This window comes from Montipora capricornis, chromosome 6 (assembly GCF_036669925.1).
Source record: "Montipora capricornis isolate CH-2021 chromosome 6, ASM3666992v2, whole genome shotgun sequence".
Taxonomy (NCBI): domain Eukaryota; kingdom Metazoa; phylum Cnidaria; class Anthozoa; order Scleractinia; family Acroporidae; genus Montipora; species Montipora capricornis.
In genome coordinates this window covers 61676278-61699301 of record NC_090888.1, presented here as the reverse complement: position 1 = coordinate 61699301, position 23024 = coordinate 61676278, and the positions used below count along the sequence as shown (strand labels likewise).

Here is a 23024-nt window from a genome sequence, read left to right as displayed (position 1 = left end):
CATCAAAGAAGCTGGAGAATCTTTGAAAATGACTTGGAAAAACAGAGTTCTCTAACATGACAAGCAAAACAAAAAACTCATAGACCAAACACAACAAAGTTTCTGACAGCATTTTAATTGGCCAATTTCAATTTGCCTTCATTTGAATGAGAGAGAAAATACCTGGATGCAAACAATAGATACCATGCAAGGTTACTAAGCAGTCACACGTTTGTGTTTTACTTGAAAATATACATGTCTGTTGAGCTTTATGCCTTTCATAACAAAATATCAGGTCTCTATTTCAGAATTGTGTTTGGAAGTACCTTTAACATTTTGAACTAGGCAAATTCTTTTCCATTTCAACTGGAATTCAGGGATCCATATTCATTTTTTATCAAAGTCATCAACAATACGTACTTGCCTGGACAAATTTTGGGTTGCCTGGGTAAAAATGCCGAAGTATAGCAAAATGGTTGATAAAATTACTTTTAACTTGAGCATTCTCGTTTTATTTTACAGTCTCCTCAGAAATTACAAATTTTGATTCTGGAGTATTATGTTACATTTTATTTGCACCGTGGAAACCCGATTTACAGCGGCAAAACATACTTGAATGTACGTGTAGCTTACAAAGTTATGATTCAAAGACCAAAAGTTTTGACGCTCCTGTCTAGTGTCTTCCTTTTAAATGCTACCAACGTTTTGTGTTTTTCCTATTCCTGCTCCACTTGTTTTAGTTTTTGCTGGAGGTGCCAAATCAACTTTGTAACTAATGCCACATTATCAGCTGAGACCATGAGTTGCCCTTTTGTATTTTCTAAACAACTTGCTAACAACCATACCAGGCAGTGAAAATTAAGCCTGCAATAGTTTCATGGAAAATACTGCATGGTCAAAGAATGGCTCCTCAACTTGAGATTTCAGTGCTAAGGAAAGCTGCATATTTAATCCCTTTTTTCTAAAGGTTTCCATTGAATGAAAAGCGATCAGAACAAAAGTACATTAGATATATGATTACATTCGATGGCATTCATGAAAAGACTTTATTAAGACTTCACTCATCCAATGGACAACCTTTGGAGTTACTATACTTGTCCAGACGGGTTTTTAGTTGTCTGGGATGAACGGATGACTGCAAATGTGGATCCTTGGGAATTGCTTACATTTTAAGTCTCTTGTTGCCAAATGAAAACTATTGGCACTTGTTCCACTGCATTGATTAATACCCAAGACAATAATAATTATAATGATAATTCTGAATAAATTATTCAGCTGGAACTTGGCTCTAAATTTTTGATCCACGTACAAGTCTAGGGTGATTTTTTGGAGCAAATGTTCTACACACGTTGTGATCATCGGATGCTGAGATACATGGCAGGCGTGAGGTGGCAAGATGGGAGATCAAGCAGTGAAGTGGTGGAGATATGGCAGGCTGAGGACCTTTCTGTCAATTTGAGGCAGAAACTATTGAGATGGTTTGGACATCTGAAAAGGGCGGAGGGGGGTGTATTGAATGAGGTGGAGGAGTTGAGAGTTGAGGGTCAACAGCCGGTAAGAAGGCCTAAGAAAAAGTGGAGCGGGTGTGTGACTGAGGATAAGAATATATTGGGAATAGAGGAATACGTATATGGCACAAGATTAACAAATATAGAGGGCAGTCATCGCCCGTCCAACCCCATCTTAAGTGGGAAAATATGGACGTTAAGGACGATGATGATGATGATGATGATTTTGAGGTCATAAAAGATGGACTTATTCACAAGTAAATACAGTAAATCGTCCAGATAAGTGAAAGTTTTTGTGTAAAACAAAATGCTGAAAGACAATCAATATTTTTAGTGTGGCTGCCTCCACGAAGAGGAATCTAAGACTTGACTTTCGGTACTTTCATCTTAGCTACATGTGAAACTCAACAATTTTCTTTGCTACTACATGTACAAAGATTTGTGAACAGAACTTGATAATAAAGCGCATAGAGTGCTTGGAATAGTTTTTGTGTCCCAGTAAAGCAGCCATTACATGTATTTGTTTATTTCACGCTCAAATCCCTACTATTCCCACAAGCTTTAATACTAATCTGACTAATTCTGCAAAGTCAAATAATTAATATGCCACCTTTAAAAACTTAACTGTGAAGTAGTTTGATATCTAGACCAATTAACAGGGAAGAAATTAGCCAACATCAAACAGGTTTCTCTTATTTTTGTTAAAACGCATGCAAATTTAATTTCAGTGTGAGGTTTGCCGTTGAACACATCTTAAATTACCTTCACATACACTGTAAGTTTTACCTTCGAGAAAGTCTTTCAAAGTGCTTTCTTGGCAATCGGGTGGTAGGCCATGAAGAAATACCTTCAGTTCATCCGTGGCATGCATTATTCTGAAGTGGACAGGTAAACATTATGTAAATTGTGTAATGCACAGCAGAAAGGATGATTCTATTCAATATTTTATCAAATCCCATAATTCATCTTGTTTACTTGTTTACCCCCAAAATTTTGCATAATCATCGTTTGAAATTTCTCCTGGGACATGAAGATGTCACCAAGAGAAATCGAAAAAAATGCCTACGCAAATTTTTGGGAGGTAAACAATGTGTATTATGGGATTTGAGAAAGTAGAGAATCAGAATGTCAGATAGCCTGCTTGCAGGCGGTAGATGTTGTGTCGCCACGAAACACTATCAGACGCCATATTGGAAGAGCGTGGGATAGGTCTGGACCATCCAACCGCCTGCGTGCAGGCTAAATGTCACACAGTTAAGTTGTCCCTCACTTCCTGCTAACCATTACCTGATTGCAGAAAGAAAGCCAAGACTTTTAAGAATAATTTATGCCAGCGCTCGCTTGAAATTGAAATTAAATTTATCTTTTGGCGCCACTTCCGCCTTCAATTGCACTTCACATACCTTTAACATGAACAGATCCCTCTGACTCAAAGAAAATTACCTTATTTGCTGTCAAAGAACAGTGTAAACGTGGTGCTTGTACACTTAAGACTATTAAACAAAAAGCAGTGTAAACGAGGTGCTTGTTTGCTTGACTATTGAACACGGCTCAGAAAACGTCGAATATATGGATTCAATGTGCGTATATTAAATTACCAACAGCTTTTCGCCGGCGATCTAGAAGTTTCAAACTCAAATGACGCAATGTTATGATTTACAAACATCATATACTCACCACTTTTGAGAGTACGGTTGCTGGGGATCCCAGTAAGGTCAGTTTCCACTAAAGACACCGGGGAGATCGAGCGCTATCGAAAAAAGAACGAACCATCTAACTACCAAGGTGGAGTGCATACATAGCTCGTTCCAGGCCGTTGTCGCGTGTTAAAGACTCTCTGTCGAACGGCATGCTTTGCGCACGTGGACAACGAAACCTCTGTTGACCGTCTATGTCTCTATCATGTATTGAATCCAATATTGTTCGAATCTAATGCTGGATTAGTATTATATTAAAGGTGTTATTATTCTGCGGCAAGATTTCCGCAAAGGTCCCTACTTCATTATGCATACGGTCCTTTGTTTCAAGTTAAACAATAGCGACTGTAGCGCTTTGTTTGTTCTTCTTAGAGGCTTTTTCTCAAAAAAATCAGTAGAATTTCTGACTGAAATACGGAAAATCGAACATTTTCAACTTAATTTTTGTCATTTCTCAACTTTAAAATAAGCGAAAGAAGTGGAGTCTTAAGAAATCTTTGTACAAATACGGTTCAGATTCTCATATACAAAACAAACGGACCAAATAAAAGTTTGCAGAAATTGAATGTCTACCTTCTTTTTGCTCTTAAAAATCAGCGATATGCTCAATGCAGGCCTCGGTTTCGCGGAAAATGCCACCAAAGACCCACTGTCCTTCGATGTAGCGACCTTTGTGATACTTCATCTTGCCAAACTTGGACTCATCAATCTCAACAGAAAAAGGGAAAGCTTACTACCAGAAAACCATGACTCCTGGCGGATTGAAGCTTGTCAATTGCAGTTTTTTCGTTATTCTATCTGCACAAACCTCCCGGCAATAGTTATACCAATCTATCACCGTTTCTGTCGAGGTGGTTTCTTCATCTAACGCGGTTACGTGCACTGCTTGTGTTGTAGTGAATTTATGCGCCCAAGCGTAAGTTAGGGCAAATATTTTTTCAAGGGAAAGCTTACTACCAGAAAACCATGACTTCTAGCGGATTGAAGCTTGTCCATTGCAGGTTTTTCTAGAGCATCGCCAAACAAATCCATCTCCCGATGCAGTTCGTCTTTGCTATTTGAGTGCGTTTCCGCACTCAGGTTTAGGGCATTTCAATGACGACGAGAGTAGATTGTGCTCTTTGCACCACTCTATGCACCGCTCGTGATCGGCTAGAAGTCGGGATAGTTTCCATAAGTTTAAAGTTGTTTCTTGAGGGGCGGCCATATTAGTTTTAAAATTCACAGTTTGATGAAACAAAGGGGTTAACGTCGACTCAAAGATTTTATACTGCAATAAATCGTGCATAAAAAATTTCTCATATAGGATGCCCCAGTCACAAGGAGGTATACTCTTCCGTGCAGTGTGCTTTTAAGTGTGCAGCACGGGGGATGAAAAAAACAAGCAATTCAGACATTCACAGATATACTCGATTAACCTCCAAAAGAATTTTACTGGGTTCAACCTTAAGCCTAAAGGGTTACGGTTAGCATTATTAAGGGTGAAGTTGTTTCAAAAGAAGCAAAATCAGTGCATTTGTTGGTGGTCGGCACGGCACGCGTATATAATTACTTATCATTGTTATGTAAATTGTCGTCCAGAATTCCAAAGAAATATCATTATCAAGGTGTGAATTAGGAACTTGACACGTTAGCTCAGTGGTCTAGAAAAAGGACAAATAATTCAGAGGTTTATAGTGGTACGGAGTTCAAGGCAGACTGCGAGAGACTTCGAAAAAAGGACAGAAAAAGCCGAGCGGGATCAGGCCCCAGTTGTTCAAACGATGGATAGCGCTATCCAGCGGATAAATCACTATCCAGCGGATAAACACTAGCAAAACCAATTGAGTTATCAAGCGGATAGTGATTTATCCAGCGGATAGCACTATCCATCGTTTGAACAACTGGGGCATGGAATAGAAAGACAGGACAAAGGAATCGAAAGAGGAAAGCTGGGACCATTGGAAAATCTTGAAAAATGGCCGATTTTTTAGGTCAAATTCCCAAGGTTAAAAACATAAGAAATTCAAGTCGCCTATAAGTTTAATTAGTATGGATGTAAAGCATATCTATAAAAGATTTCTACCATGCAAAAAATCCGCTTGGAAAAAGACCTATTAGAAGAGAAATAACAATTTTTCTAAAACTGTCGAAAATGGCGATGTTTGCACTTTTCGCCAATGGGGGACAATAGGAAAATCTTGAAAAATGGCCGATTTAATTAGGTCAAATTCCCAGGGTTAAAAGCGTAGGAAATTCAAGTCGCCTATAGGCCTAATTAGTATGGATCTAAAGCTTATCTATCATAGATTTGTACTATGCAAAAAACCGCTTGGAAAAAGACCTATTAGAAGAGAAATAACAATTTTTCTAAAAGTGTCGAAAATGGCGATTTTTGCACTTTTCGCCAATGGGGGACCATAGGAAAATCTTGAAAAATGGCCGATTTTTTAGGTCAGTTTTCCAGGGTTAAAAACATAGGACATTCAAGTCGTCTATAAGCCTAATTAGTATGGATCTAAAGCTTATCTATCATAGATTTGTACTATGCAAAAAAAAGCTTGAAAAGAGACCTATTAGAAGAGACATATCACTTCTAAAAGTGTCGAAAATGGCGATTTTTGCACTTTTCCCCAATAGGGGACCATAAAAAAAATCTTAAAAAATGGCCGATTTTTTAGGTCAACTACGTAGGGATAAAAACATAGAAAAAGGAAGTCGCCTATAAGTCTAATTAGTATGGATCTAAAGCTTATCTATCATAGCTTTGTACTATGCAAAAAACCGCTTAAAAAAAAGACCTATTAGAAGAGAAATAACACTTTTTCTGAAAGTGTCGAAAATGAGGATTTTTGCACTTTTTGCCAAATGGGGGACCATAGTCAAATCTTGAAAAATGGCCGATTTTTAAGTCAAATTCCCAGGGTTAAAAACATAGGAATTTAAAGTCGCATATAAGCCTACTTAGTATGGATCTAAAGCTTATCTATCATAGATTTGTACTATGCAAAAAACCGCTCAGAAAAAGACCTATTAGTAGAAAAATAACAATTTTTCTAAAAGTGTCGAAAATTGCGATTTTTGCACTTTTCGCCAATGGAGGACCATAGCAAAATCTTAAAAAATGGCCGATTTTTTAGGTCAACTACGTAGGGATAAAAACATAGAAAAAGGAAGTCGCCTATAAGTCTAATTAGTATGGATCTAAAGCTTATCTATCATAGCTTTGTACTATGCAAAAAACCGCTTAAAAAAAGACCTATTACAAGAGAAATAACATTTTTTCTAAAAGTGATGAAAATTTCGAGTTTTGCACTTTTCGCCAATGGGGGACCATAGGAAAATCTTGAAAAATGGCCAATATTTTAGGTCAACTTCCCAGGGTTAAAAACATGGGAAATTCAAGTCGCCTATAAGCCTAATTAGTATGGATCTAAAGCTTATCTTTCATAGATTTGTACTATGCAAACAACCGCTGGGAAAAAGACCTATTAGAAGAGAAATAACATTTTTTCTAAAAGTGTGTAAAATGGCAACTTTTGCGCTTTTCGAGAATGGGGGACCATTGGAAAATCTTGAAAAATGGCCGATTTTTTAGGTCAAATTCCCAAGGTTAAAAACATAAGAAATTCAAGTCGCCTATAAGTTTAATTAGTATGGATCTAAAGCTTATCTATCATAGATTTGTACTATGCAAAAATCCGCTTGAAAAAAGACCTATTAGAAGAGAAATAACAATATTTCTAAAAGTGTCGAAAATGGTGATTTTTGCACTTTTCGCCAATGGGGGACCATAGGAAAATCTTGTAAAATGGCCGATTTTTAGGTCAATTTTCAAGGGTTAAAAACATAGGACATTCAAGTCGTCTATAAGCCTAATAAGTATGGATCTAAAGCTTATCTATCATAGATTTGTACTATGCAAAAACCACTTGAAAAAAGACCTATTAGAAGAGAAATAACATTTTTTCTGAAAGTGTCGAAAATGGCAACTTTTGCACTTTTTGCCAGTGGGGGACCATAGAAAAATCTTGAAAAATGGCCGATTTTTTAGGTCAAATTCCCAGGGTTATAAAGATAGGAAATTCAAGTCGTCTATAAGCCTAATTAGCATGGATCTAAAGGTTATCTATCATAGATTTGTACTATGCAAAAACACGCTTGAAAAGACACCTATTAGAAGAGAAATAACATTTTTTCCAAAAGTGTTAAAAATTTCGATTTTTGCACTTCTCGCCAATGGGGGACCGTAGGAAAATGTTGAAAATTTGCCGATTTTTTAGATCAACTTCCCAGGGATAAAAACATAGAAAAAGGAAGTCGCCTATAAGTCTAATTAGTATGGATCTAAAGCTTATCTATCATAGCTTTGTACTATGCAAAAAACCGCTTAAAAAAAGACCTATTACAAGAGAAATAACATTTTTTCTAAAAGTGATGAAAATTTCGAGTTTTGCACTTTTCGCCAATGGGGGACCATAGGAAAATCTTGAAAAATGGCCGATATTTTAGGTCAACTTCCCAGGGTTAAAAACATGGGAAATTCAAGTCGCCTATAATTCTAATTAGTATGGATCTAAAGCTTATCTATCATAGATTTGTACTATGCAAAAAACCGCTCAGAAAAAGACCTATTAGAAGAGAAATAACATTTTTTCTAAAAGTGTCGAAAATGGCGATTTTTGCACTTTTCGCCAATGGGGGACCATAGGAAAATCTTGAAAAATGGCCGATTTTTTAGGTCAACTTCCCAGGGTTAAAAACATAGGAAATTCAAGTCGCCTATAAGCCTAATTAGTATGGATCTAAAGCTTATCTATCATAGATTTGTACTATGCAAAAACACGTTTGAAAAGACACCTATTAGAAGAGAAATAACATTTTTTCCAAAAGTGTTAAAAATTTCGATTTTTGCACTTTTCGCCAATGGGGGACCATAGGAAAATCTTGAAAAATGGCCGATTTTTTAGGTCAACTTCCCAGGGTTAAAAACATGGGAAATTCAAGTCGCCTATAATTCTAATTAGTATGGATCTAAAGCTTATCTATCATAGATTTGTACTATGCAAAAACACGTTTGAAAAAAGACCTATTAGAAGAGAAATAACATTTTTTCCAAAAGTGTTAAAAATTTCGATTTTTGCACTTTTCGCCAATGGGGGACCATAGGAAAATGTTGAAAATTTGCCGATTTTTTAGGTCAACTTCCCACACGACGTCACGGCCGCCATGTTGGCACCCCTAAACAAAGAAAGGGCGGCCATGTTGGGGCCCGACCAAATCCTCCGGGATTTAACTCTATTATTATGTGTAGCGTTTTCTTTTGTTTTCGTTGAAAAAACGTGGCTGTTGATCACGTGAGTGAAAACGAACAATTGTCTAATCAAAAATTGGAGTAAAAAATGTATAATATTAAGCACTTAATGACTGGCCGCAAGGGAAACAGTGAGTTTGCCGGTTTCCCAGAGACCCTCAATGTTCCCCGAAGCCGAGGGGAACATTGAGGGTCGAGGGGAAACAAAACTCGCTGTTTCCCGTTGGGACTTTCATTAAGTGTTTTGTTATACCTACCAAGTATAAATAGAACAATACACGGATATTTGCACGGAATTTGCCGCTGTTTCAAAGGTGCATGACCTGATCACGTGCGAGTCGAAAGTTCAAGTCGTTGTTTCCCTAGGGACTTATTGAGTTTTGACCCATGACACGTGGCACGTTCTCCTGCAATCGGAAAACGTATGTGAGTTGGGAGGTATAACAAATACTGTAACAAATAGAGTTAGCCAAGCCTAAAAGCGGAGCTCTCGTTTCTATCCCCAGAAAGTCGTTTTCTATATTGAATATAGGGTATATGAAAATGGTTATGCTTCTGCATAAAGTACAAAATTAATCGTCATTAATGTGTACAGTTCACAGTTATCAAACACCTCTGAGTTGACAGCAGTTATCAAACAAGCCTTGCAAACAGGAATCTTTTTCACTTCAGTTTACAACCACACCGAAAAAAACTAAAGCGTAGTAATTCGCTTACTCGACTGCAATTTCATAGTCAAACCATAGTAACTATGGTCAAACAAAGCAGCTCACGACTGGACATCCATTTCACACAAAAATTCTGTAAATCGAAAGGTATTAATTTGGTGTGGACAGTCGCCACAGCAATGATGAATTCAGTTCCAAACTAAGCAACCGCGGTAGCCGGCCAAAATACAGCGTGACAAACGTGACAAACAAGACAAACGATTGCTGTAACTCAATCGCTGTTGGAGGTTTTGCCGAAAATCGCAGGTTCGAGCTTTTCAAAATCTTACCTGGCCAAAAAGAACCTAAACTGTCTCAAACGTTGTTTGCAAGTGCATTCGTTGCAGATAAATGTACTGCAATCCAATATAAATGTATACGGCGTCGAGAGTTCGGTTATAAACTTAACATTTCTGACTAAATAGACAATGATGACAAGAAAACTGCCCAATGATGTCTGCTGTAAGCTTGAGTGGCGACGTGGTGCGTGCCTGTTGTTGAAATATGCCAGAATCTCTGTGAACAAGGAATTGCAAACGTTTTCAGGCGAGTTTTACAAGATATATGACGCAGCGTGCCATGCATTAAGAACCTGAAAGCTACCCGTCCCAAATAAGTGTTTTGTCTCTCGCTTTGTGTCTCTCAGCTTTTAACAGTGTTCTTCATTTCAATTTTCTCTTCTTCTCCTTCCTCGAGGCTTTTTTCGCTTAAATTTCTCAACTTTCGTCGTCTCTTCTCTCATGCTCTTCCTGCTTTTTATCCCGTTGCTCGTCACTAATAATAAAAATTCTTTTTCAAAAGTGGATCAGTCGGATAAAAGCGGGCTGCATAAAAGTTTTCCGCACCTCAAACTGCATTCTCGATACTCCCCTTCTTCTCTTTCTTAGTCTCCCATCCCGCTCTCCCAGAGTCTGCACGGACGGACGGACGGACGTACACTCGGTCAATCATGTGCACTGTAAGTACAGTACTCATGTTGTCATCACGGCTGTCTGAGTGAGTGAGATTGTAGGTCTGTAGCAACGTACATGAACTACGAAACTAATGTACGGAACAATTGATATCTATTGTACAGTTATTGTTTGCGGCCCACTTGTCGCCTTTTTTTACTTTGCAAGAGCAATGGTCGACCTCAACAATGGCGCAATCTCGACCCCAGAGCTCTTCTCTCGACTGAGGGAGAGAAGAGCTCTGGGGAACCCTGAAACAAAGTGTCTTCTCATTGGTTTTAGCACGAGGAGTGAGCAGGCGCCGTAAGACTCAAATAGCCAATTTTTGGCTATAAGAACGCCACGGCGCATGTTCTCCTACTCAGAGTTTCCCAGAGCCTTGGGTCGACCCGAGGCTCTGGTGACGAGAATGAACAATGGCGTTAACGTTGGTGGCATTCTTGACTAGAGCGCTTGTGGGCTTTGTGAGTCAACACTCGCCGTGCGGGTGTAGCGCTTTATTGAGCTGTTTAACCCTGCATTGCGTTGTATACCCCTGTACTGTGTTGTATAGAGCTGCATTGAGCTGCATTGTTGTGTATAGTGCGGTAGTGTGTATAGCCCTGTTGGCGTTCTACACCTCCTGCATTGCGTTTTGTAGCCGTGTATATAGTGCTGTATAGCGCTCTAAAGAGCTGTATCGGTGTATATAGCCCTAGATAGGCCTTTTTCTATATATTAAAATTCAGCTTGAAAGAGAGGTTTAGAGGACAACAAACAAATATTTTTCACATTCATTCCAACGTGTTTCTATTGTTTTTGACCTGCCTCACCATCAAGCTGAATACTTGATATTTCGAAAATGGCCTATCGCGTTGTATCATCCCCTATCTTGCGTTGTACTTCTGTGTATATGCATCTTATTCGATGGTTTAACATATAATACGCGCGGATATTTTGCGAGTTGGCGAGGAAAAATACTAGCAATGAGCAAAATGTTCGCGAGTATTATATGTCAAACCATCGACTAAGTGACTAATATTTAACTATCTATATATCTCTAATTCGTTCCACCCTAGAGTATTGTTGTGCAGTATGGCACTACTCTCTACCTTCTCATCTATCAGAAAAACTTGAAAAGACCCAAAAACGTACCCTTCGTACTATTTAACAATTATTCTACGAGGGCGCGGGATATTAAGTGATAGATAACCAACGAGACGTGTTGTGCCGAGTTGGTCATAATCATTTTATATCCAGCAAACCCGAGTACAGTAATTGTTTAATTAAAAACTCCAGGATCAACAGCTCTTCTTTGGTGTTCCCGCGGTAGTATTGTTATCATTGTTATCGGTCATTCCGGTCCAAGACGGCTTTTGTTGGCCATTTTTTCTCAGAGCTGCAAAAATAACCCCAGAAAGCAAGATAATGTATATGGAAATAATTATGCTTCTGCATAAAGTACAAAATTAATCTTCATTAGTGTACTGACATGTACTAGGGCAGTTTACAGTGATCAAACACCTTTGAGCTGACAGCACTAAACAAACAAGCCTTAAAACAGTAACCAACAATTTTACAAAACACGCGAGGCAGCGAGGCATGCATTTAAGAAGGAAAACATTAAGCTTACCTGAAAGTCTAACCATTGTAAACAAGTGTTTTTCTCTCGCTTTAATTGTCTCAGCTTTACGGTGTTCTTCATTGAAATTTTCTCTTCTCCTCCTTCCTCGGCTTTCTTCGCCTAATTTTGTCAAATTTCGTCGCATCTTCCTGCTCATGGCCTGCTTAGTAGGCATATAAAGGGAGTGGACAGATAGAGAATTCGGGAAGAAAACGACTGGCTCTTTATCCCGTTGCTCGTCACTAATGTGGTTTCCCGCAAGAAAAACGCGGGTGGCAGATGCAACGCTGCCGCGCGATTTCCCGCCAAGGAAAATTGTTCGAACACTCCCGTCCCCATACGCTGTCCTGCCTGCCCACCTCCACCTCGACAGTCTGTACGGACGGGCGTACCCTGACATCATAACCAGAATTTTTCGCATGGATATAGATTTTCCAAAAAATCTACCCATGGTGCTCCGCTAGCCCGCGAAGTGCGCCTGAGCTCCGCGAAATATACCCAAGGACATCGTATAATGTGGTATTAAAGTCAGCTAGTTGTTCCAGATTACTGAGACACAAGACGCGACGGTTTATGTATTAAACCACTAGATAACGTTGCTGATGGAGGCCCGGGGACAGCTATTCTTAGAGTTATTTTCATAGAGTTACGTCGTAGAGTTAGAGTTAAGTTTCCAAAATGCTGAATTCAGTATTTTGGACGGCCAAAATCCTGAATTCAGGATTTTGGCAGTCCAAATTGGCAGTCCAAAATCTTTTTTAAAATTGATTTTGGAAGTCGTTCACTCTAACTCTAAGTCACAACTCTACTGAAATAACTCTATTGATAGTTAACCTCTGGCGGCCCAATATCAAAACACTTGACACACACTAGGGCATGCGCGCATGGTTATTCATTAAGAAACAATAATAGTAGAACCAGTTATTAATGTAAAACGGAACGTTTTTAAACGGCCTCAAAAACATTTTACAAAAACCGTGCCCATTGGGAGTCCGAACAAAGATTCAAAATGTGAGGGGAAGATATTAAAACACAAGAAAAATAAGCCGGGCTCATTACTATTCTCTATTTAAAGAACTCTAATGACGAATATTTTAGCGGGTTTAAAGCTCGTGCACGTGACGTTTTATCGATTTTATGTTTTGATAGGCTGTTAGGCTCATGAATTGTCAATTAGTTTTTGCTAGGTTCGACTCCTACAAAGGAACACTCGGATTTTATCCTAGCGCCCAAGGGTCCCCGAGTTACCACCGAAGGAAAACGAATCCTTTCATAATTTACCGTAATACATAAACAGGCCGCAAATTCCATGGTTCTTTGCAGATGTTATGTATCTTACATCCGGTGATACGTCAGAGGGTCGAGGTCAAGATTTCCATGCCATGAACTGCGACCTTGAAGGTGTAAAGAGGTACCTTTTGACCATGACATAAATAACTTTTAAAAGTGGCAAGGACAGATTTAATGTTGATTGGCTCTCACCATAAGTTGAGAATCCTCCAGATTCAACCGATTGCCAGAAACGGAAAACAGCATAATACTCATAAGCATTGCTTTTTTTTCTCTTGGGACCATTGTAAGTCCCAAGTGAAACTGTAAACAATGCTTATTCAAAATTTGGGTGGACAAACAAAGAGTATTATAGTATTTTCCGTTTCGGGCAATTGCGATAATAATAATAATAATAATAATAATAATAATAATTACACATTTATAGAGCGCTTTTACTCAGAGTTCCAAAAGCACTATTGACGTAACCTAAATTAATTCAGTTGGAATAATTCTCACAATACAAATTGGCCATTTCCGCTTCATGTCTGCCTCCCCTTCAAAGCGAGTCTTAGTGCGAAGTTTTTGTGATCGTGATAAGTTTTACGTTACATACGAATGAAAACTAATTTTCATAAGAAAAGCTTCGCACTTAGACTCGCTTTTAAGAGGAGGCAGACATGAACTCGGAAAGAAGACCTTAGGCAGCAATCACCAGAACCAAGTTGCTGACCAGCGGTTTTCGTTAAAACAATGGTTTCCCGGGGTTGCTCAGTCTCGCGGGCTCAGAAAACCTGGTTATTTAAGGTTTTTCACTCGGAAAAGGCTTATCAAAAATTACTCTAGATTAAGTCTAGGAAACGATAACGCTATGTACAAAATCCATGGTTTTTCAAAAGAAAGTCTCCAACTTAGCTTAAAAATGTCTATAACACTAGAATTCTACATAGGGTGGCACAAGGGAAAAGGGACGCCAGCCACTAAGATTTTACTTTAATTTCAGACTGAGGAACGAATATAAGTAGTAATGCGACGACTGGTTGATACCGTTTGATCAGATCTTTGTTGTAAACAGGAGCACGATCGTAATGAGCTGTAAAAGTTATGAGAAGAATCTTAAAACTCAACGGGTGTGTGTCTATAGGGAGCCAGTGAAGATGATTGAGAATTGACGTTGAGTGCGCGTATTTATATTAGGTGAGAGGATCAGAGGGCGAGCAGCAGCATTCTGTACACGTCGAAGCCTTTTCAATAGGTAGATCCGTAAACGATAGAGAAGCGAGTCGCAATGCTCAAGTTTTGACTTAAAAATTTTCAGCAACCAAGTAGCCAAGTGGCCGCTCGAGGGATTGCTCGATCTTAGTGCGAGCAAAGGAACAAAATACTGCCACGTTTTTCCCCCGCAAAAATCTATCAGGAGCAGTCCTAAAAATACAGATAATACCGAAAACTGATGGGCCACATGATGAGTGTACCACGTGGCCATTTTAAATATTTTAAAAGTCAGAAATGGCCGAGTGTAACACTTATTCGCATTTCATCTGAAATCGAGACTTCTGGGTTGTGCACTTCTTACCTTGTGCGAGAACGAATGTGTACAACAAACCTGCGAATCAAGTCAATGTTTCGCAGATGAAAAAAGGGACGAATTACAAATGGACGTCACAGGAGAAACCATGGACAGTGACTGATAATAAATCACACCAAAGTTTCGAGCTTGAGACGAACAGATTATATCTTCATCACATGCAGTAATAAAGAAGAAGGGAGAGTGAGGTCGACGAGAAGAGGGTATAATCTGTATTGCTATCCTATCCTTGTTCAATTTCAACCTATTACACAACATCCAGGTGTCAATGTAACGAACACAAGCAGTAAACCTGGAAATGCTGCTATCCGAATCCAGAAGAAAATTAAGAATTAAAGAATTAAACCATGAATTCACTGGCAATTACCTAAAACAGGCTTACCATCGTAATATTCTTGGGATAAAAATCAGTGAACCGTTATCCTGAGACAAACATATTGAAAATGTTGCTAAAAGGGCTAGATGCGGAGGAATGGAAGCCTTGAGGAGAATTCAGTATTTTGTCGAAAGATATAAATGACCTAATTCAGCCAAACTTTAACTCTGACTACTGTACGTGAGGTTCACTGTGGTCAGAGTTTTTCTCTGTCCTCGAACCAGTGGCCCGTTTCTCCAAAGTCCCGAAAACTTTTCGGGCCCGGAACGCCATTTGTGAAACTGCCAACTGCTTGTTTTGGAACGCCGATCTTTTAACATTTTTTTTAGGTAACAAAAAGAAAAAGAACTGTGTAGTTTGACGACTTAAAGCCTCTCCGTTCTTGAGATACAAAGGGAATTGTGATACCCGAAAATATCCCGTAAAGTTTCGGGACTTTCGAGGAACGGGCCCCAGGGCTACATTGTTCCAAAGCGTGTGCTCTGACCACAGCGCCAACCCTGTTCCCCAAAGGTCATGGGCTCATAGTCAGAGGTCATGGATTCAAATCCCGTGCAAGCTCCAAAATTTTTCAGACTTGGCTTTCGTTACTGCTTAACCCACTGACCCCTGTGGATGACACTTAATACATTTTACTCTGTCTAACCCCAGACGGGTGGGGGGCGTCCGTTGTCGTCTCAGGTGTGAATGGGTGAAAGTCCCTAGGATGCTTATTTTCCCCCCGTTTTTTAACTTTTCGTTTAAATATGCGATTATAGTGTCTGGAGTGTAGTCAGGGTTCGTGCTACTCCTTAAAGTCCTTGAAAAGCCCTGGATTTTAATTTTGGACTTCAAGGGCGCTTGAAAAGCTCTCGAAAAAAAGGAATTTGGCAGGAGACTACTTGAAAATTCCTTGAAATTTTGCTTGGGTGAAAATTGTTGGCATTGCATCATGATAAGTTAAAGAGACATTTCAATAAATTGAGCCCAAATTTGATTCACTACTTGCACAAATCCCATAATACACTTCTTTTACCCCCAAAAATCTGCATAGGCATTCTTTTCGACTTCTCTTGGGACATTTTCATGTCCCAGGAGAAATTGCAAACAATGGTTATGCAAACGTTTGGGGGGTAATAAAGGTGTATTATGGGATTGTGCAATAAGTGAATTGGGAAAAGATTAAATGCAAAAATTAAAATGTTTGTGTGTGCACTTAACTCGCAGGACGTGGGAAAGAATATCAAGATAGGATTTTTCAGCAAAGAAAACACTGAAACACGATGTATTGAATAGAAATCGTCTTACAAACACTGCTTGAAAACTCAATTCTGGTTTTTGAAAACTCATTGAATACCCCTGGAATTTTATATGCCAAATCAGGAGCCCATCAGTAGGAGTTTGCCTCCCCCATACAAGCCCTATGAGCCAACCTTTGCCCGTATCTTTCTATCTTTAGAACGCCACGAGTTGTTTGGCACTGCATGCGCTGTTTAAAATAGCCAATCAGAATAAAGTCATTGTCTAACGAAGACAAAAAATAGCAAAAACAATGTACGCAAATTGTGCGAATTGATGTAAATTAATGTAAATGTCAGTCTCCTGCTGAAGGGTTGGTTCTAAAAATAAAAAGATACGGGCAAAGGTTGACTCAAGGATAAAGTGCACATGGAGGCTCCTACTCATGGGCTCCTGGCCAAATCCAGAACGAACCCTGGTAGTACTTAAAAAATTTTCCCTCATAGTGTATCCACGCGTTGTTGCGGGCCTTTGATTTTTGGCCGTGCCAGTTGGGTCCGGGTAACTCTTGACGTCAAAGAAGTATAATATAATTTCATTCTGAATCGTCAGAACATTTACAGCATCCGAAGGGTAACTATAGCCCAACAATTCTATAAAGACTTAACAAAAAGCTCTAGTTTTTAAACAAGACTGCTATTCTTACTCTTTTTCGGACACTTTTGCACATTTCTTTCGATTTTACTCCTGTGCTCAGTAGGGCAAGAAACCTTATTGCCACGTGTGAACATTGACAATAACAATTTTGTTCTCAAGTGCAACGCAAATTTGCGCACTCGACGGCGAAGTTACAAGTCCACGCACCTTACCCTCAAAATTCATAAAGCTTAGTTCACATTGATGGCCTCGCGGAAAAGCATCCCACACTTTCAGAACTCCTGAATTGTCCAAGGAGACGAGAAAATTTCCAAGATCTTGAATTAAATAAGCACACCCCTTCACTGGAACATCACCAATGTTCAAAGATTTTTTCAGTTGCAACCTACGTCCGTCCCAAATTCGCACTGTTCCGTCGATGTGCCCCGTGGCTACGGAACCACCACCGAGTGAAAATTTGCAGCACTTGGCAATTTCTCCTTTGGGAACATTCTGTGTGTAGGTGCGCTCTTTGAAAGTGTCACGCAATCTTAAACCGCCTTTCCGATCGCAGCAAAGAAGACGATGGTGCATAACAGCGTTTCGTTCGAAAGAAAACATGTCACAGCATTCTGCGACGGTTGACTCATCCGTCCTCTGAAGAGTCAAATTGCTTGTAGCAAGATTGAAAACTTGGACCTCTCCCATTCTGGATAAAATCAAAACTCGGTCATCGTCAATGTATTGAAAAAACATCTGATCTCCAACTGGATGTTCAAAGGTCCTCTGATGCACAAGATTGGGATTGTATAGTTCAAACTTGTCTTTTCTGTGAATCAGGATAGCTGTCCCTCCGGGAGCCATCGCAAAGGCGTTCGCATTAGTGATCCAGGTGTTACTGGAAAGAAATCGTCCGCAAGAAGCTTCGTACATACTCATACCGTTCTTCGATAAGACGTAGACAAGCTTCCCGTCCACTGAAAATGAAACTGCCTGCACTCTTCGGTCGATCATAGCTTCGGAGTTTGTGCTTTCAAGTGAATGACACATGTACAACGTATCGTAGTCCCTCAACAGCACTCGCTCTGAATCCACTTCCCTGCCGTATCCCCATCTGGTAGCACAGGAAATCGGAACAATGCGCGCAACAAACGGAAGGCTAGAAGAGCTGATGTACTGCGAATCTCCAGACACATACAGACAGGCTCCATCACTTGAAACTCCAAGACTTCTATGTGCGGACCCTAACTGTACATGGGTAGGCGTTGAGGACTCAAAAGGGCCCTCGCCTAGCTTACAGATTGTCAATAATTGTTTTTTGGATGAGTTAAGTAGCACAAAGTTGCGATTTTCCTTTAAACCGTTGAGGCAGTCGACAATAACTGGATGTTCGTCGTTAAATGCATTACGATGGCATTTCAAGTCGGGCGTGTCAATGTCCCATACGGAGACGCCATAATCTAAGCTTCCTGAAATGACAAATTGTCCACAAGATGAAATTGTGCAACATGTGATGCTTTCAGCGGCCCCCAGCTCATTCAAACGCGCCAGTAATTCTCCTGTTTCGAGTTCCCATACCATAAGATCGGATGTCAAGTTTTTTTCTCTAGTGACCAGCTTTTTCCTGTCTTGAGAAACAGAAGCGTCGATGAAAGTGTGCTTGTTGCCTTGAAAGAGCTGCATGGCTTCTCCATCAAATGACACGGCAATGTCAAATCGACCATGGATGACCGCGTTGTGTTGAGGCACGAACACACAATAATCGCAGCGTTCTTCCTCAGGCCAAACCTTGAGTTCATTGCCTTGGCAGCACCATAGATCCCGGCCTGTTTCCAAGGAAAACATGTGAATGATACCACCTTTACAGCCGCAAACCAAGAGGGAGTAGGCGTTATTTAAAAGTACGTCACAGCAGTTTACGTTGGTCTTGCAACGAAATTTAGCGATCACTGGATCTTTGGACTGTGCACGGTTCACCACCTCCAGACATATAGGGAGTCTATATTTCGGCTGCTGCATCACCGAACAGGCTTCAAGACTCATTGCTACTGTGTCGGCTTCATTTATAAAAAACTGGAAGAGCGTTTTTGGATTTTCCAACAGCACGTAAGGATGTCGCCTAAGGCAGTTTATGCAATCTTCCAGTTCCAGGATGTCATCCTTGCACAGTTTCAGAATGGACCTAACGCTTTGTAGTTCTTCAATTATTGAGAACACATCACATACTTTGCTTTGGAGTTTGGCGAACAGAAGTTCCAAGCTGCAGATATAACGGAAAAGGTAAGTGTTCTTTTGGCTTTCATTTACACGTGCAAAGGCAATGGAATGGTGTGTTCCATGCTGCAGCGCATAATGTTCCTCGGGTGAAAACTCTTTAAGAACATCATGCCGATCCTCGATAGCCTTGAATGTTTTGTGGCATTCATTGGACAAAACAGCCTCGCCACGCCTCACATCTACAGAGAATCTGTGATCACCATATAATTGGGGGCAAGACAACCAATCAAGAATTGATTTGTGAAAGACATCAATGCAGGCATTCCGAATGGGAAGCAAACATGAGATATGCCCAGATATTTCTTGTATTTCCCTTGAATTGCCATCTTCAACATCAAGACACAGACCAAGGATTCTGGAGGCTATTGTAACAGGTAACGGGGATCGCGCAGCAGCAAGTGACGCTAGGAAATCAGAGAACGGACCGTTGTCAACGCCAAGATCCATCTGCAAACGGTCAAAGTACTGCTCGTATACAGAAGCAATTCCACGCGGGAAAATCACATTCAAATTTTCAGTACTTAACGCGTCTGGATTGTCTTTCACGAACTGGATAAAATAGTGTGCGTAGAGCACCAGTCCATCCGCTTGCTTAACAAGGCGATTAACGTTATCGGCTATGACGCTGTCTGGCAAAATACCTTGTAAGTGGTCCTTAAAAATAATCTCGATGTCTTTCTCATTGTTCTCGTCCCGGGCATGGAGAACAAATGGTTTCAAATGGGAAAGCTTCTTTGCAATTTCATTTTCTGGTCGACCTGTCACTAGGAACTTGATCCATGATGGAAGCTTGTGGAACTGACACATGATAACGTCCAGAAGTCTGTTTCTCCCTTCATGTTCGCATTCATCCAAAGCATCAACAACTAGCAGTATGTTCTTGCCTGGATCCATCATCATGTTGGTTGTCTCTTGAAGAAGATGGGTAAAGAGTTCTTCAACGTCCATACTCGCCAGTTCCTTCTCCTTGACTGATGCCAGCTGACCTGTTACGCAAAAGGGAGACATGACTATCAGTGGAAACAACAGTTCACCATTTTACGTGCATGAGACACTTGACCCACGATTAATTAATACAAGACTAACATTAATGCTTTCTCGCTAGTGTGGTTAGGACAGACAAGCTTCTTCAGTACTAATGTAAATATATAATAAAAAATAAAATAAATAAACTATAGACTGCATGGAAACAGAAGTAGATATGTTCTCAACTGTGAGGAAAAATAAGAACCAATTACCCACGAAAATCCTCCAAAACCGGTTCCTTTCTTTACCTGTTAGGATGTCCTTGAATCCAGGAAGCAAATCACACAAATGCTTTGCCAGTGACTGCAGCATCAGTTCCGGTTTCCGTCGCCTTTGATTGTTATGCTGGCAAAAGTGCAATCCGCCAAGGAGTCCTTCGTGCCTCATAGCCCGACAAACCTGTGCTGCAATGACCGACTTTCCCATCCCAGCATTTCCTATTATGATCAAGACTCGAGAATCTGACCCACGGTTGAGAAACCAGTTGTTTACGTAAGTGAAAACCCATTCACGAGTTCCGGGATGACGTTTCGAAGCGTAACAATTGACCTCGGCAGTGAAGTCAAATTTGGCAAGTCTTACTATGCAGTTACTAGTGAAAAATGGCACTTCTTTGAGGCTGTCAATTTGAGCAGCGTCCTCGCCGAGAATGTTCATCGCCTCAGAGATCTCTTTCCAAGACAATTCAAACGTAGGTGCATCGACTTCAATCTCCGAAGGATGACTGTATTTGTTGCGGTACCAATGAATCATTTCAACCGCGCTTTCTACTGAACGATCCGTCGTCGCAGGTTTCGTGCCCCAGCCTGCTACGGGATTAGTTAGTCCGCACAAATTTCGTAGTAACGCGTAGAGAAGAGAAATGTCGAAATTCTTGGACGCTGGAGGACCCACAGGCGGGTAAAGTTTATCCTTCTGTGATTTGTTAATGATGCGTTTTCTAAGTAGCTCTTTGATATCATGTTCGTTGGCTGCAAGAAAACTCGTTAATGTAGGTGGGGGCACCAGACTATCGAACAATAGTCTTAACCGTTTTGTTCCACCACTGACGATGAGGAAGTTAAGTCTGACGCCATTTTGTGTATCTTCTGTTATATCCCAGCTATGCTCCATAGTTGCATAATGCAAGATTTAAACGCCGTGAGAAATCAATTGTTGAAAGGTCACAAAGGTCGCTACAAACGAAGAAAAAACAATATCAGAATTATGCGACCAGTACCCAAAATATTTCATCAAAACTCGTTTACTTCCGCACCCCTCTCCTTACAGCTGGAGAGCCAAAAGGCAATGTTAGTAGTAAAAATATCCTGACGAGATGGTATTAGTTGACGACATTACATCCTCCAATGACCCATTTCAAGTGCTAAGTAAGGCTCATCATTCGATCCCTGTTTAAAGATGTTGACCTTCGACGAAAAAAACGTTCTTGAAACAGGAATATTGTTACAGATGAAGTGGAATGGATTTGTAAAACATAGAACTATTATTGCTCACCGCCAAGTACTCCTTTCCCTCTTAAATACGCGACTTGATCGTCCACTAGACACAGGTCAGGTGTGCTCCGATCTTGCTGAAGTTTATTCAGCAAATGTAGTCGATGGCTAATTACGGCAAACTTAACGAATAAAGGATTTTCCGAATTCAGGCGGCAAAATATCCAGTGTACATCAGAGCTTGAACGCAAGACATTGATTTACTTGGTGATTAAAAATGGCGAAGATTTTTGACGCAGAATGGGGTTTTAAGACAATTGTAATGTTGGTGATTAGCTAGTGCCCATCCGGATTTACTCTGTTGTAACACAACACCTTAATTAAACAGTGATTTGTGACAGAACATTCTACGGAACTCTGAAAACCACAAGCGGCACAGTTTTCAAGCTTAATCTTGTGGTTCCCCAACTACAAAATTTATTTGTTTCGAAAAGTTTCGCGGAAATTAGGTAATGAAATGAACAAAAATAGTATCACCGTCCGCTTAGATTTCGGGGAAACTAAGGCATTCAGCGACTTCCGGTTTGCAATGAATCGAAGTTGAATGGTTAGGAATCGAGAAACCTACTGGAAAGAAATATTTTCCCCTTCACGGATCTTCCCCACTTCTCTCGATTTAACAGCCTAGCTAAACTACAGAATACCCGATCAGTTATTTGTATATGAATGACCAGCAGGATTCTACCACAACAATGAAGACTTGGAAACGGTAAAACGTATTTTCAAAAACTGCATCCCAGCAACTGCAATTCAATCGCTGGATTCCTATTGCGAACAAAAAAACGTTTCAAGCGAAGTACCTTTCAAATACTTTTTTTTTGAAATCAGGACATAATGATAAAATCGCTTGGCAATCATGGACAATCGCTCCCATCGGAATGAATTAATTCGATAGATGCTCGTGACCTCAAAATCTACGCTGGACGAAATACCTACCGAAATGGAACGTTTTTTACAGCAAAATGCTTGTTTTCCTTTTGATGGCGGACGTTTTGTCGACAACTCGAAATCCAATAGCTTCAAACACCAAAGTACTCTGGTCCTGGAGGTTTTTCTTGAGCCCCGAGAGGGCCGCGAATAGGCGAGGGTCGGGAAGAGCAAAACCGTCTGGTTACCTTGGACTTGAATCTCACTTTCATGCAGACGCCAGGGTCAGCCTCTGACCGTCAGGTCACGCAAACACGCAAATCAATATGATTGGTTCGTTCGACTGGTAATACCGAGGGGACGCGTGATTGCTAAGTTGCCATTGGTCCCCATTGCAATTATCAATTTGACACGTTTGACAGCTGGAGTCTGCATGAGATTCAAGTCCAAGTTTTCTCCCAGTCTCGCCGCTTGGCGGCTTCGGGTCTCTTCTTCCCCGCTTCGCGGCGCTCCCGCGGCTCAAGAAAAGCCTCTGGC

The 23024-nt window shown here is 40.3% G+C and overlaps 2 protein-coding genes across 2 annotated transcripts in view; both read right to left on the bottom strand.

The window, feature by feature from the left end:
- LOC138054259 (sterile alpha motif domain-containing protein 9-like) overlaps positions 1-2358 on the bottom strand; it is a 37833-nt gene extending 35475 nt beyond the window's left edge. The window contains 1 exon segment of the mRNA XM_068900743.1: positions 2274-2358. Coding sequence (XP_068756844.1) covers positions 2274-2358 — 85 coding nt within the window.
- A 14182-nt stretch (positions 2359-16540) lies between these two features.
- On the bottom strand, positions 16541-22699 carry LOC138052729 (uncharacterized). Its single transcript, XM_068899288.1, has 3 exons — positions 22557-22699; positions 20376-21302; positions 16541-20087 (listed from the first exon to the last, which is right to left on the bottom strand). Exons 2-3 carry the CDS (start codon positions 21238-21240, stop codon positions 16960-16962), a joined length of 3993 nt encoding a protein of 1330 aa, XP_068755389.1. The 5' UTR covers positions 21241-21302; positions 22557-22699; the 3' UTR covers positions 16541-16959.
- Positions 22700-23024: the final 325 nt, after the last annotated feature.

What these genes read in the sequence shown, in the direction of transcription:
- LOC138052729 (XM_068899288.1), bottom strand. Translation starts at nt 21,240, where the DNA reads ATGGAGCATAGCTGGGATATAACAGAAGATACACAAAATGGCGTCAGA. An exon ending in ATTCAAGGACATCCTAACAG is followed by an intron (nt 20,088 to 20,375) that starts GTAAAGAAAGGA and finishes TTTGCGTAACAG; the next exon opens with GTCAGCTGGCATCAGTCAAG.